This window comes from Corythoichthys intestinalis, chromosome 5 (assembly GCF_030265065.1).
Source record: "Corythoichthys intestinalis isolate RoL2023-P3 chromosome 5, ASM3026506v1, whole genome shotgun sequence".
NCBI classification, from domain to species: Eukaryota; Metazoa; Chordata; class Actinopteri; order Syngnathiformes; family Syngnathidae; genus Corythoichthys; species Corythoichthys intestinalis.
This window is the reverse complement of record NC_080399.1, coordinates 59,174,163-59,186,288: the sequence shown is the minus strand read 5'-3', so window position 1 is coordinate 59,186,288 and position 12,126 is coordinate 59,174,163. Positions and strand designations below refer to the sequence as shown.

At 37.3% G+C, this 12,126-nt stretch overlaps 1 protein-coding gene across 1 annotated transcript in view; it reads right to left on the bottom strand.

The window, feature by feature from the left end:
• LOC130915904 (septin-7-like) overlaps positions 1–12,126 on the bottom strand; it is an 81,094-nt gene that overhangs the window by 46,185 nt on the left and 22,783 nt on the right. The window contains exon 3 of the mRNA XM_057836114.1: positions 7,142–7,248. Within this exon, the coding sequence (XP_057692097.1) occupies positions 7,142–7,248 (107 nt within the window). The remainder of the gene's footprint in view (positions 1–7,141; positions 7,249–12,126) is intronic.

The window sequence follows — 12,126 nt, the reverse complement described above, 5'->3', positions numbered from 1 at the left end:
CATGCCTCCTGACGTCGACAGAACATGAAAAGCGAAAGTAAAAAGTCTTCTCTCTGTCACGTCAGCCACGCGGTGCGTTCACGTACTCCACGCAAACCACAACCGCCACATTAGAACCCGATTCGTTACGTTATTATAGGTATCATTATTATTATTATTCCGATTTGTATTTATATTTTGTTTGTTTTGCTCTGTGTAATTGCTATTTGCAATAGTATCAGCAGTATTTTTCTTATGAGAATATCCTGCTCGACATACGACCATTTCGACTTACAAACAAGGTCCTGGAACAGATTGACTTCATATTTAGGGGTATCAGTGTATTACAAAGTGTCGAGAGTTACATTGTCTTTTGTGTTGTTACATCCAGTGTAACATATTTTTTGTTTTATAGTTCTAACTTTTATTACAACTTACAAATTTTATGCACATAAAACAGTACAGCTGTAGACTACAGTTAAGTCAGGAAACTGCAATAAAATATTTTTGAAGGAAATTGTCATCCATTTTGTCTTTATTGTTACTTAAACATGCCTAAAACAACTTCAAGTTATAATCGAAATAAGTGACATTTATCCGATTAATTGTTTAATTGTCTGATTAATCATTTATAAAAAATAATCTTTAGTTGCAGCCCTAATTGGGAGCGCAGTCCAAGTTTTGACGAACCCTCAAGGCAGAGTTATGCTTCTGCGGCATACCTATGCCGTCAAGGCAGACCCAATTTACGACCCTCTGCCGTGGCCTGACATGATTCTGTGGAGGTGCACGACTGGGCGTCACATCAATGCGTGGTGACGGGACGCAAATGGACTGTGATTGGTCCGCTCAGACTGTTGTTTCCGGTTCAGTGCGAAATCACCGCCATTTTCAAACATTGTTGTAATACACGAAAAATGGACCAAGCTGACGAAAGTATCATCGAAGAGGTCCGCAAGTACGAAAACCTCTACAAAGTCTCGTCCAGACATTATAAAGATTGCCAAATGGCAAGCAATCCGTGGAAGGAGATTGCTGAAAATACTGGAATGGGGGTCAGCTATTGCATAATAAAATGGAAGAACCTCCAAGACAAGTATGTACGTGTTGGCCACACGAAGCGGTGACACAGTCTGCCAAAAACTGTCAGCTTTTCATCGCTTTATGACGTATTTTTAGTTGGTGCACTTTATCATTTATTTTGTAGGTATGTTTACTGTGAGTCTGTGACTTATTTACATTTTACACTTAAAATATATAAAGAATAAAGCAAAGGTTTGGTGTAATAAGAGTTGTTTTGATGTTTAATTTTCAACTAGACAGGTCACACACTTGATACATCATCACTGATTGAGAGCGCCTCGGTGCTTTTAGGATAGCGTGTTCACCATCAATGCTTCCAACGCAGTTTGGGAAGTTCCATAGCTGCCAGAAATCTGCTATGGCTTCCCACTGGCTGGTTGTAGGACACAGCAAAGAAATCGGACAAAACACTGGACAACACAGCTCGCTGGCTTATACCCGATGCTAGAAGAAAGAGAAGAGCTGATGATGGCCCCACTAAAATAAATAACAAAATGATAGCGGGCTGCTGCAAAATGCGACCGCTAACTTTCGCTTTCTCCCGTTCTTTCCACTCGCTTCCCGCTACGTCACCACTCCCCAGTCTGATCGCCTCTTAAAAGACCCGCGCTTACTTACAGACATTACAGTATGATTAACATTTGTTGTTCAATGTTGATGAGCTGAAGATCCACATTCAAGCGTTCCATCTCTGTAGGCATTGTTAAGTAACCCGAAGAAAATGAGAGGAAGTTGACAAGAGTCCCCCAAAACCGTACAAACACAACGCCACACCCCTCTAGTGGCTTGGCGGTGAATTACAGAGCAACATGTTCCCTTGACGCAGAACTATTGAATGCTCATTGACGCCGTAGTTGCAACGCCATCACCGCAACGCAGAATCATAACTCACAGGCTGTTTACATGGTGGCTCTATGACAATACAAAAAATTTCAAATTTGCATTTATATGGTTCCGTCTCCATTCGAACAATGTCGCAATTCGCGTGAAAACTTTGTAGTATTCATGCCAGGCCCTAGGGAGCAGTGCAGATTTACAAGGCGACAGCCAATGCTGCACTTTGACCCCAACAACCTCCTCAGCCCGGAAAACAACATACCCGCCCACTCCAAGCAATGGCATTTTTCATTTGCTCCAAAAGGCACAAAAAATGGAAACATTCAACATAATTAAAAATATTATGAAGACAGTATATTAAAGCCGACGTTCCGCCATATTTGCCGTTTTTAATATTAAGTAGCACCGCTATGCACGCCCAATGTGACATTTGCAAGTGCTGACGTTATCGGCACGGGGGCTTTCCATTGATATGGATGTAGAGCAAGCCCCCTCAAGCCCCCGCAGTCAAATCCTTCCACTTTGGAGCCCGGACTCAATGGTTCACGTCTTCGCCTTCCGTTTTGGCTGACACCATATGAAGACAAGGCCATTCTGCAACAGTCATTGCGTCTTGGTGTTGCAGAGTCACAATGTAAACTGCCCCTTAATGGGATCCACGAACAGAAAGACTTGTAGTTCTTAAAAGATAGTTATTAGAACTGATATTGAAACCCCTCTTGATGTTTTCAAACTATGATGCTGGGAGCCATTTTCAGGAGTCTTGTGAAGACAACACTCAAATGAACGTGAATCACAGTAGACCCAGTCCATATATATATATATATATATATATATATATCAATATATAAATATAACAAAAACTACGGCGTCAGTCGAAGGACAAAACGCACTCATCAGCTTGAGGTCTTATTAATGTTAAATTCACCATTGACACGTTGTGGTGTATTTAAATCACTACCTTACATAGTTAGAGTGACTGAAGTACGGCAGCGTGGCCTTGTGACGTAACTGCCCTGTGACATCAACAACAATGGCGAGCTACTAGTTTATTTTTTGATTTAAAATTTTACAAAATTTATTAAAACGAAAACATTAAGAGGGGTTTTAATATCAAATTATTATTACTCGTACTAACATCTTTTAAGAACTACATTTCTTTTTATCCGTGGTTCCCCAACAATTTACTCAAATGAAAGTTAAAAAGTATGGTGTGGTAAATCTACGCTTAGAAGTACATTTTTCTCAAGTAAATGTAACGCGTTACTACCCACCTCATTTTAACCCAGCTGCCTAGATGAATGCACATTTTTCTTGTCTTCAAGCACAAATCTAGTACTAGTGCATATGTTAAAATAAACCGCAGGGATGACAGAACTAATGCTTTTATGCCGTCTTAGTGGAGCGAAAAGAGGAAAAAAAAAAAGTCATTTATAAGTGTAAGGGAAACTTCCTGAAATAGGGCCATCTCTTCTTCCCTTATATGGTTATGTTAGAACAGAGGCAGAGACTGTAAGGCATTCGGTGCAGCTGTGAGGAGATAGAGAAAAAAAACCTAGGGAGCGATTCCGAAAAGAAATTACGGAAAGTGGGACAGAGTAGAAAAGAGAACGTTAGGTTGGATCAAATTCCTTTTGTTTCGTTGAGAATCAAAGGGGGAAAGAAAAAAACATACAACAGAGACATACTATGAATGATGTCAGAGAGCGAGAAGAATTTGGTTGCCATAAATTCCATTCCTTCTACATAGAAAAATATACGGTACATTCTGTGTTTTAAATAGGACAGAACGGTTTCACAAACACTTGGCTGTGTGAGTGTCATTTTCAGTAAGTTGTCTGCCTCTTATGTTTGATATTAAAATTTTAACCAATTCATCACTTCAAATTGTCTGTAGATATGAGTGTGTCCGTGAATGGTTGTTTGTCTCTGTATGCCCTGCCACTGGCTGGTAACCAGTGCAGGGTGTTCCCTGCCTCTTGATCGTTGTTAGCTGGGCTTGATCCAGTACCTCCGCGACCCTCGTTAGGATAAGCAGTTCAGAAGATGAACGAATGAATGAATATTAAGTTCACAGAGGAGCTGGAGCCCATGTTGTGCATTTAGATGAGCAGCAGGGATACACGCTGGACTAGTTATCTACTAGAGGTGTGCATCGGTACTGCCCTCACGATTCGATTCGATTACGATTCGGAGGGCCACGATTCGATTCAATTCGATTTGATTCGATTCAGAGGGTCACGATTCGATTCGGTTCGATTCGGCAATGCATCGCGATGCCTTAAAGCCTGGGATGCATTAAAATTCTAAAGCAAAGCATATTTTTCGTGAATCATGAGGCAACACAAGCGGTCAGACATTAAACAACTTTTTATTGGCTCTTGTGTCACTCCTAGTTGAAGTCAAATGAAAATACTTTTGGATATATATTTAAAAAAAAAAAAAAAAAAAAAACAGATCACAGCATTTAATTGGTGCTTTGAATGAGACCAGGGCTTTCTCTCTCTCTCTTTTTTTTTTTTTTTTACACACAGTAGCAGCCTTTCACACAGTGCAACATCTGAACTCCTGTGCAAAATCAGTAATAACAGTCACTGTATTTTAGTCACAACAACCCATCGATAAAAATATTCAAATAAATATTAGAGAAAGCGACAAAGAAAATATTGTAGTGCAGCAGCATCTTTATCGCAATATCAATCCAGGGATCAGTTCAGTTGCAAACAAAACATCCAACTAAATTGCAATGTAGAACAAAAGTAAAATGTAGGCCTAGCCCACTATATATGTGCAATCAACTTAGAAATGCAATCAGTAACTACCACATAACAATAAAAAATAATGAATTAAAATGAAGTGCAGCAGAATTTTAGCAGCCATAACAATCTGTTTCAACATGAGGGGGACAGGAAACTGATAAGCATATGCTTTATCTCGTCCGCCTTTGTCGTCTTCTTCGGGCAAATCATATCACATTTTGTAAATGTCAATGATACTGATGATGATGATATATATATATATATATATATATATATATATATATATATATATATATATATATGTATATATTCTGGAACATTTTTGGTTTGTGGTGTGCCACGAGATTTTTTCCAATGTAAAAACGTGCCGTGACTCAGAAAAGGTTGAAAAACACTGATCTACTGGTCAACATTAGAAAATTCAGCACATCTTCAGGAAAAAGTCCAGATTTAACACTAACAATTTAAAGCAGGGATCCCCAACTGCATTTGCTACCGGGCCACACAGAAATAATAAATAATTTATTAACGACCGAATTCTGGCAGAATTAACTTAGTCCTGTGCCTCTCCACACACTTATTTGCCAATGGCGGAAAACACAAAAACAGGGGACTTGAAGTTCTGCTCCGAGACCCCCAATTTGGCCAAATTTCAAAATTGTCCTATGTGCATGTTTGATACATCATTGGAAAGCTTAAAATCTAGAAGAAGAAAAATTTGGAACAGGAGGGCATTTTTTGACCCCCCTAAAAGTAGGTCAAATCAAAAATAGACATTTTTGAGACCTCTGAAATTTTCTTAAAGTTTTCTCATTTAAAAAGGTCTGGTCCTGATCCTGGCACATAATAAATGACCGACACTTTAAGATGACCCCCCTTTGTCTACTCAAGTCTTTGATAATCAATATGCATGCACTAAGACATGTGGGTGGATGTACAATAATAAAGGCAATTGGTGTGTGAATAAATGTAGATTTAATTTAGCCCTGTGTTTTATTTTGTAAATAAACATGACTTAACAGGGAGTTAGCTGTACAGTTAATGATAATTTTACTGCATACTTTTTCATTTGGCCCGATTTTAATCTGCAAAGATAAAACATGTAATGTAATGTAATTTATGGGTGAAAAACGGTAATATAACAAGTGTTGCGATGCAGAAATCGCAGACATCAAGGAGTGGTCAAGATTTTCTTTTTAAAATACTTACCCTTTTAAACTTTTTTTCACTTTTTTCTTTGCTTGGATTAGGGCTGTCAAACGATTAAAATTTTTTATTAATCGCAATTCAAACCATCTATAAAATATGCCATATTTTTCTGTAAATTATTGTTGGAATGGAAAGATAAGACACAAGACGGATATATACATTCAACATACGGTACATAAGTACTGTATTTGTTTATTATAACAATAAATCCACAAGATGGCATTAACATTATTAACATTCTGTTAAAGCGATCCATAGATAGAAAGATTTAGTTCTTAAAAGATAAATGTTAGTACAAGTTATAGAAATGTTATATCAAAACCCCTCTTAATGTTTTCGTTTTAATAAAATTTGTAAAATTTTCAATCAAAAAATAAACTAGTAGTACGCCACACTTGATGTCAATAATTACACAATGCTCATGTGGTGCTGAAACCCATAAAATCAGTCGCACCTAAGCGCCAGCAGAGGGCGACAAAACAGAAAAAACAACTAACAAGTGGACATTACTCTGTGCTGTCATTTTAATCTGTTTAAGCGGGGCATGTGCATTAAATGTGTCAAATATTTTAACGTGATTAATTTTAAAAAATTAATTACCGCCCGTTAACCCAATAATTTTGACAGCCCTAGTTTGGATCGATTATAGATGTTTTCATAGAAATCCATTAGCAGTAGCATCTATTTGTTTTTTTTTGTTTTTTACACATCTTTGTCCTCTTGTCCTCGATAAGGACGTAGGCGCATCAGATTTGTTCCCGGAATTATAAGCCCATGCGCTAGCGAAGATGACTGAAAAACAGATGTCTTTAGATAGATTTTTTTGACGGGGAAAAGGCCACCTGACGAGCCAGAAGCCAACAAACAGACAATACCAAGAATCATACCTAAAATATGGGTTTGTTGCAACAAGTGACTCATGTGCGAAGTCCACTCTGCATTATGTGTGATCAAAAGCCATCAAACCAAACAACGAAGTGAATGAAGGACAGAAACTCGAGGAAAAGTATGCAAAATTTACGCCAAGTCGCATGTATTTGCACATTTTGGTGTGTTTTCGAGCATGTTAAGGCCTCCAAAATGTCCATTTTCATTTGCTCTGAAGAAAGAATACTACTACTACTACTACTACTACTAATAATAATAATTCTTTGCATTAAAATAGGGCTGTTGCTCCACTCGGTGCTCTGGCCCTAACAAGAGACAACTGGTTTGTACTGTTCTACTCTAAATCATATCAAAATTTACCAGGCCCAAAGATTGCTTCATCTTACCTGCACAGTCTTCTTAATACGCTGAGATGGCCCAGGATAGTCCTTGGAGTAAAGATCAGTCAAAAAGAGGGAGTTAATGAGTGTTGATTTCCCAAGACCAGACTCTCCTACGATAACACAAAGAACAACATTTTTCAATTAATAAATTCACTTTATCAACTTATATTAAACAGTTTAAGGAAATGGAAAGCTGGATTATTTTCATAGATTTTTCAAACTGAAGCTTTGTTAGCTTGAAGTGAATTAATCAGTCATGCTTAAATGGTTGCATTAGCCAGCGGTCCCCAAACTTTTTCCTGTGAGGGCCACATAACTTTTCCCTTCTCTGATGAGGGGCCGGGGTCAGCTTGTAACAGAAAAGGTGTGACAATTGCAGAGTGCCAAAATGTAAAGATTTATTGTTTTTCAGAAAGCCACAATCAAATAACCCTTTCTGGATTCTTCGCGGAACAAATGTAAATAAAATAATAATAATAATAATAGATAGTAAGAACAACAGTATTAATTAAATAGATAATAACCAAATATTCTTCACAGAAAAAAGCCAGGAAATAAATAACACTAATGGGGGGGGGGGGGGGGGGAATATATATATATATATATATATATATATATATATTTTTTCTTTCTATTTTTTTTTTTTTTTGTTCAGGGGGCCGGATCAAATGTGGAGGCGGGCCGTATCTGGCCCACGGGCCGTAGTTTGGGGACCCCTACATTAAGCTGTAAAAAATAAAATAAATAAATAATAAAGGATGGCACCATATGTTTTTTATAGTTATTTTTATAGTTCAAGTCCAAATTATGTTTACTTCACACATTTCACAAATTGATTTGAATCACCCCAAAGAAGGTAACTAAGCGTTCACTGTGAACGCTTAGTTACCTTCTGATGATCACAAATGCCTTTTAGAACCCCAGGATCAAAGATAAATAATATACCAAACAAGAACAAGACAACAAACCCATTTGTAATTAAGTTTACAGCTACATTTTGTGGAATTAAGTGTGAGCGATTTGCTATGAGAATTGTAAATACGTTCTCATTCGTAGCATTTAAGCTAGCGGATTTTTGTCAGGCAAATTAGGCCAATTTAATCTACTAGATTTACATATTGATCTGACAAGATGGACGTTTGAACACCAGTTGTTTTGTGTCGAGTGTTTTATTGTTAAAATAAAAGTCTTGAGATATTAATTTTGAGTGAAGACATGACTCGCAGCCCACTATTTACTGCAAAATTGACCCAAAGGGGTGCCATCCGTTTGTGCTACGTTTGCGCTAGTTATTGGGACACCCCTCTGCACCGTCAGCCGCGACGGAGGGGCTGCGATTGACGTCATCACTCGAAATTATTATCTCAACAGTTATAAAACAATAGCAGCACAAACAAAAATTTTTAGAGCACAAACATAGCATAAACGTATGGCATCATATCGAGTCGATTTTGCAATAAATGGAGGGCTGCGTTACATCATCACTTGAAATTAATATCTCAAAAACTATAGCAGCACAAACAAAAATTTTATAGCACAAACTAAGCACAAACAGTTGACACCATTATAAGCCATTTTTAATAAAAATGGAGGCTGGTCGACCTCCGATTGACCTATAAAAAAAATTCTACATTTTCTAAAAACGATAGCAGCACAAACAAAACTTTTTACAGCACAGAAACGTAGCACAAACGATTGACATCATTTTTATCTACATTTGCATCTGATGGAGGGGGCCCAACTTCAAGGAGGTTTCAAACATTTATCACACAGCACAGTCTAGCAAACCTCCAGTGTCTAACCACATCACGGCCATCTTATGACCGAGCCAGTCATGAGAAAGAAGCAGGAGCTGTAGATGTGACCAGGAAGCAACTATCTGGTTGAATACAAGGTTTGGGGTGCAAAGCGGTTCTTGTAGATCGGTTCAGCTTTTTTGGAGGCTTGACAATGTTTTTGCTCTTCTGCGAACCAATACGTCATACTGTGGTTTAACTCTTTAGCAAAATTGAAACATGCGCACTAATACAAACAAGCCAGAGATGCAAATATGGTCTTATGTTGTTAGTACTTTACAACACCAGATAGCAGATGTCTGCCATGTTTCATAATATAAATATATGAGACAAACATTGTATTAAAACCGACATTATATTAAGAAAAAAAAGCCCCAATTCATTGTATCTCATTGACCCAGTTCTGAAGTATTTGAGCTCATTAACTCAATCGATAAGGTTGTTTCGAGTGTGACTGACTTACAAAATCTTTATTTTTCCTGAGGGTCAATTTTGATTGAAAGAATAGAAGCACAGTCACATTCATACATGCATGCATGAATGCGCTGGGGAAGGAATCATTGATTTTAGCCTCATGGCGATGCAGATTTTTAGATGATGCCCATTCATAAACATTAATTTATCTGTAAAATTCTCAACCTCGGGAAGCCATTGGTAATATGATTTGAAAGAAGTCTTGTCATTGAAAAAAATACAACTTGTGTGCGTCACTCTGCCCCACTTGTACCATCAACATACTTGCAATACTATCCCACAACATCGCAATAATTATATTGTGAGATTGCGACCATGATATCAAACCGTTGTGATCTTGCATCCCTAAAAATTATGCTGAGACCAGAAACTGTGAGAAACAGAACAAAAACAAACATACCAAGGGACAACACAGGGGTTCCGTGACATTCCTGAAATTCCCAGTTTCGCGGTCTGTCAGCCTGAGGCTGACACTGCCCCCTTAAACTGTAATTCAGGGCATACTAACTTGCACTCAGCCCAAACATGTATTCTCTTTTAAACTGTACACACTAGTGCTGCAACGATTAATCAATTAACATGGGTAATTCGATTAGAAAAAAGCTTCGAATCAAATTTTGCTGCTTTGAGGATTCGTTTAATTGGAGAGGCGTTGCAATGGTTTGTTTTGAAAGTGTTTGCATTTAGTTTTAATTATTTGGGTGGATACACTGCCCTCTAGTGGTAACAGTGAATATGAAGTAACTCATTTAACATGGCTGAATCCAGCTGCTGCCTATTAAGACTAACATAAGATAAGTTTCTGCTTGATCCAATGTATTGTTTATGCATTCACTATTTAATTTATAGGTATATTTAGCAGTTTGCATTTTATAGCATTTAAGGTAGCGAACTTTTGCTATGCAAATTATCCAATTGCTCTTTTGTTGTACTTAGATCAGTTGTTTATTTCTTTAATTCCGTTTGAGGCAAAACTCAGGTATTTTAACTATTTTTAAATGAAAGTGCAATTTTGCATTGCTTGAAGAAATACTCTGGAATTTTATTTTGTATTCGCATTTAATGCTCTTTTGAAAGTGCAATCTTAGCAAACCTCTTCTAAAATGTATTCTCCAATTCAATACATGCTCCTAATCCGATTATTCGAACTCACTAGTTGATGGATTAATCAATTACTAAAATAATCAATAGCTGCAATTACTAAAATAATCAATAGCTGCAGCCCTAGTACACACATACTGTATATTTTGTGAAAATAATACTCAAGTAATGAGTAACTGCTTCCATTGTCAGATTTTTTTTAAAAACAATGGAATATTTTTCAACACATTATCTTTATGAACTGTTATTGTTATACTACAACCTATTAATTGACACATTAGGCCAGAAAATATACAGAAACCAGACTAGATAAAGCTACAGAAATTAAATATCACCCATCATGAGAGCATGAGTGTCTTGTAGAGAAGAAAACATTTCCTACCATCAAATTAAATTAATCATATCTCCGGTTTTCCGTGGTATATCAGTGCCAAATAAGTAAGAGAGAGGTTGAAATCTGCACTGTTGAGTAATGTTGACAGCAGTGCTCGATGCGAAATAGTTTGTTTTTTTTATGGCGCTGTAAAGACGCCACATGATTGAAAAGGCCGGTGTGATCATAGGACTTCTGACAGCAAGCTTGTGTGTGGTCTTTGGATGCATATTGTTACGTCTGAATGGTGTAACGGGGTCATGTGATTATTTTTGCTATGTCTGATCTGTGAAACGAAGAGCCACCTCTGGGAAAAATAAATCAAAATCTAATATGTAAAATAAAGGGTAAAAATTTAACGAGTGATGTAACCCAAAGTAGCGGAATAATCAGAGCGTTTCTTCTTCACAAATCTACTCAAGTAAAAGTATGATGCACTAAGGCACATAAGAATACTCGGGTAAATGTAACGGAGTAAATGTAACACACTACTACCAACAGTGCTGACCTCAAATACTGTACTCTAAATATGAAGATGAAGTGATAGCTGCAATCCAATGAGCTTGAGACTGCATCAGAATAGGCATGTGCTGGGTCACAGCAGACACGTGCATCTTAAAATAGCAGATTGGGAAATGAGAAATGAGTGGTAGAAACTCCCCTGAGGTGCTATGAATGAGCAAGCATGGACAAGCATGAGCCAATCAGCACACAGACAGAGGACTACGTTTTTGTTGTGCCTCAAGCTCGAGTCGCTGTAGTTGGTACATACAGTCAACCAACACTATTCTCATCTATTTGTCTCTGAACATCACAAAGATGAAATAGTGCTGCAACGATTAATCGGTTAACTGAGTGATTCGATTAGAAAAAGGTTTAATCAGTTTTGCTGCTTCGAGGATTCGTTTAAGTAGTGGCGTTGAAATGGTTTGTTTTGAAAGTGTTTGCATTTAGTTATATTGATTTGTGTGGATACATTGTCCTCTACTGACAACAGTGAATATGACATAACTCATTTATCATGGCTGGATCCAGCTGCTCCCTGTTAAGACCAACATAAGGTTGTAAGTTTTTGTTTGAGCTTACATAATTGTTTATGCATTCGTAATTTAGTTTGTTTATTGAGGAAATATGACTGAAATATGAAAGATTTATTAAGAGCATTGTTAGCATTTTATAGCATTTAAGCTAGCGGACTTTTGCTATGCAAGTTAGCCAAATAAGCCTATTGTTCTTTCGTTGTT